Here is a 3529-nt window from a genome sequence, read left to right on the forward strand (position 1 = left end):
CAACAGATCTGTGTTGGAAGAAGTGCGGCCAGAGTGCCCCTTGGAGACCATGATGGACAAACTTAGTCTCTCATACTTTGGACATACAGTCAAGATGGACCAATTGCTGGAGATGGATATCATGTTGGGTAAGGTGGAGGGTCAGAGGAAAAAAAGGAAGACCTCCAGCGAGATGGATTTGCAAAGTGGCAGCATTAATGGGCTCAAGCATGGCAACAATTGTGAAGTTGGCCCAGGACTGGGCAGTGTTTTCGTTCTGTTGTGCATAGGGTCACTATGAGTTGGTACCGACTTGATCGCACCTAACAACAACAACAACAATGCAGCCTTATTCTGACTTTTGCTTATTAATAGGAATGAAGAAAAGGACATCTTGTAGGACAGCAGTTTTATATCAGAGTCCTGGGGTGTCACGGTAGGATAACACACGTGACTGCAAGGTTGCTTTAAACCACAAGGTCAGCAGTTCAAACCTACCAGCTGCTCCTTGGAAACCCTACACATAGCTGCTATGAGTTTGAACCAACTCAGCAGCACTTAACAACAGTTCTATGTCACGTGCCTGCGGCTGTGTTAATTTTCTTTGGAAGAGATACCATACCTGGAATTACAATGGTTTTCGTATTATGTTTGGGATCATCTGTCATTTTCCGTTTCAACATGGTTGACTTATAGTCCCGTTTTTGTTGTTGTTGTTGTTAAGTGCCATGGAGTCGTTTCCGACCCATAGCGACCTTGTATAGGGTTTCCAAGGAGCAACTGGTGAGCTTGAACCATTGATCTTGCAGTTCAAACGGCTTTGCAGTCTGGCGCATTAACCCACAGCGCCACACCATTAGCAAAGTCATAAGGAAACTTATCATCTTATCAGTCTTCCATATCCTGAACCACCCATTTCTGTCAACAGCATCCCTTCCTTTCTATCACCTTTGAGATTCACGATGCAACTACTTTGGGTTCTGTTCACATTTCTGCAATTGCTCCTACTGCCCCTAGGTGGGAAAGCTTTTTGGAATTAAGTCTGTAGAAGCTCGGAGTGTCTGTCTGCCCGTATCTGAAATCTGCCTAAATCTCCTTAAAGGATCCATGCATTCTTATCAATGGACTAATACCGTACCATTAAGGTCCCAGTGGAATTCCCGCGATAGCTCTGCCACTTCTTCCCATCCAGGCTGTACATGATGATAAACTGAGAGATGTAGAGGCTGGACAGCTTCTGGCGGGCGCCCTGTGTCTTGATGCCATGAATAATCATTGGTACCAACAGATCCACCTACCGATTAAAACAACACTTTAACTGGTTTTCAAGTGTGTGTTCCACCCCCTGAAATTGACTCTTGGCTTGGGAAGAATCTCCACTGGTACACATATACCCGGTATTACCTTGGATGTGCAGATGAAGCAGACATCAGTGTTGAAACATGGACATGTTTGCAATGTGGTGGGCTAGATGGGAACTCGTAGAAAAGGCCCTGCACACATGGACCCACATTACCTAACATGTTCCTCATACCTCAGCCTGTTGCAAACCAAAGCCACCTTTCTCCCCTCCGCAGGCCAGCCCTCAACCCAACATTCTTATCAGTGATAAACTGCTATGCAGCCTTCAAGTGTAAGTTCAGAAGCTCTGTCTCCTGTTTCACCATTCTTGATTCTCAGACAAATTTAGTTCTGCTTGTTTTGATGTTTCCACTGTATTCCATACAACTTTACTGCACCACAAAGTTGGTTTGAACCCCAAGGTCGGTGGTTCAAGCTCACCAGCTGCTCCTTGGAAACTCTATACAGGGTCACTATGGGTCAGAACTGACTCGAAGACGGCACTGAACAACCAAAAATATAAAGATGGTTTTGCTGGCTTGCCTACCTTATTAGACTGAGATGCATATGGCAGTGAACCTAGTTGTGTCAATGTTATTGACTAAATTGTATCCCGCCCCCCCCCCAAAATATGTATTAGAGTGCTGACCCCCAGAGCTGTGGCTAGAATACCTTTTGGGAATGTTTTCTTTGCTGTGTTAATGAGGTCATATCAATGTAGGGCATGTCCTAAATCAAACTGCTTCTAAGGGATAGAGAGAGCAGCCCGGACACAGAGGTAAGCAAGTGTAAACAGAGGAGAGCTGTCACAAAGAGCGCTGGAGAAGCGGAGACACAGACTTTCCCCACAGTGGACAAAGAACCATCCCCCAGGGCCTCTAACCTTTGAAATGGAGAGAAAAACCATTTGTGTTCTTTAAAGCTACCCACTTGTGGTATTGCTGTATAAACGTTGTTGTTGAGTGCTGTCGAGTTGATTCTGGCCCATAGCAACCCTGTCTAGGGTTTGTGAGGCTATAAATCTTTGTGGGAGCAGAAAGCCTCATCTTATTTCCTCGGAGTAGCTGGTGGGCTCAAACTACCAATCTTGTGGTTTACGTTCCAGTGCTGCGCTTTCTCTGTTCTAATAGCACTGGATGACTACGGCCACCAATGAACCGCTACCGCTCTGTGTCTCATCTGTAAAGAGGAGAAAATAAGGGTATTCATCTCAAAGAGTTATGAAGATTAAGCAGTTCATACATGCAATGTACTGAGTCCAGTGCTTAGTACAGAGTAAACACTAAATAACATTAACTTGTTTCTCGAAAGGTGATGGAACAGTTAAGCACTGTGCTGCTATGCAAAATGTTGGAGGTTGGAAACCCACCCCGTGGCTCCCTGGGAGGAAGATCTAGCAGTCTGCTGCCTTAATGATCACAGTCTGCGGGACTTTGCTTGGGACTGAAGACCCTGTAAAGCATGACACCTACTACTACGGCAGCTCTCACTGGCTCCCATCCCACTGGGGTGCAGCTCGGTTCTGGCTCTGTTTAACCTTGTGCATAACTGACATTGTTTTCAAATGTCACCAAGGACAAATCACAGCCCAGACACAAAGTGCTAATGAGGGAGTTAGGTGTAACCTTTCATTATAAAAAAGTCCAACTATAGGGAGCAGAAGCCTCAAGGAACCAGACCGTCAGGCAGGCAGACAGTGTCTGTGTGTGTTACATACATGACATTCTTTGTAAGGTAACATCCTAGTGACCTGCTTCTATCCTTGAGTCCCTCAGTGACACCCACTGTCCTCTGCCTCCTCCCTCAGACAACTCCAGGGCTCGTTTCACCCTGCCACTTCGTGTCTCTGTCAAATGACAGGTTCCCTCCAACCACCATCACCATCTCTCTTCTTCCCTCACATTTCTACTTTGTCACGTGGGGTTGCTATGAGTTAGAATTGACTTGACAGCACCCAACATGGTCCCTGATATGACACGATGCCTAGCAAATGGTTTGGAATGACGACGTGAATAATGGTAGAGTTGATTCTAAAAGACGATAGCATGGATCTAGCAAGCAAGCCAGACTTAACATCTCACTGACGCCTGGCCCGCCCAGATTGGACTGGCCATGACTCTCGTGGTTGATGACAGACTCCCTCAGTTGACTGTAAGTTCCATTCATACAAAGAATGTTTTCTTGTTCACTTGCTTTGTGCCAAGCATCT

At 45.8% G+C, this 3529-nt stretch overlaps 1 protein-coding gene across 1 annotated transcript in view; it reads right to left on the bottom strand.

Annotated features, from left to right (window-relative positions):
• Positions 1-3529, bottom strand: part of F8 (coagulation factor VIII, procoagulant component) — a 121282-nt gene that overhangs the window by 22315 nt on the left and 95438 nt on the right. Inside the window, exon 22 of the mRNA XM_006876855.1 lies at positions 1118-1273. Within this exon, the coding sequence (XP_006876917.1) occupies positions 1118-1273 (156 nt within the window). The remainder of the gene's footprint in view (positions 1-1117; positions 1274-3529) is intronic.

This window comes from Chrysochloris asiatica, unplaced genomic scaffold (genome assembly GCF_000296735.1).
Source record: "Chrysochloris asiatica unplaced genomic scaffold, ChrAsi1.0 scaffold00419, whole genome shotgun sequence".
Lineage (NCBI taxonomy): Eukaryota > Metazoa > Chordata > Mammalia > Afrosoricida > Chrysochloridae > Chrysochloris > Chrysochloris asiatica.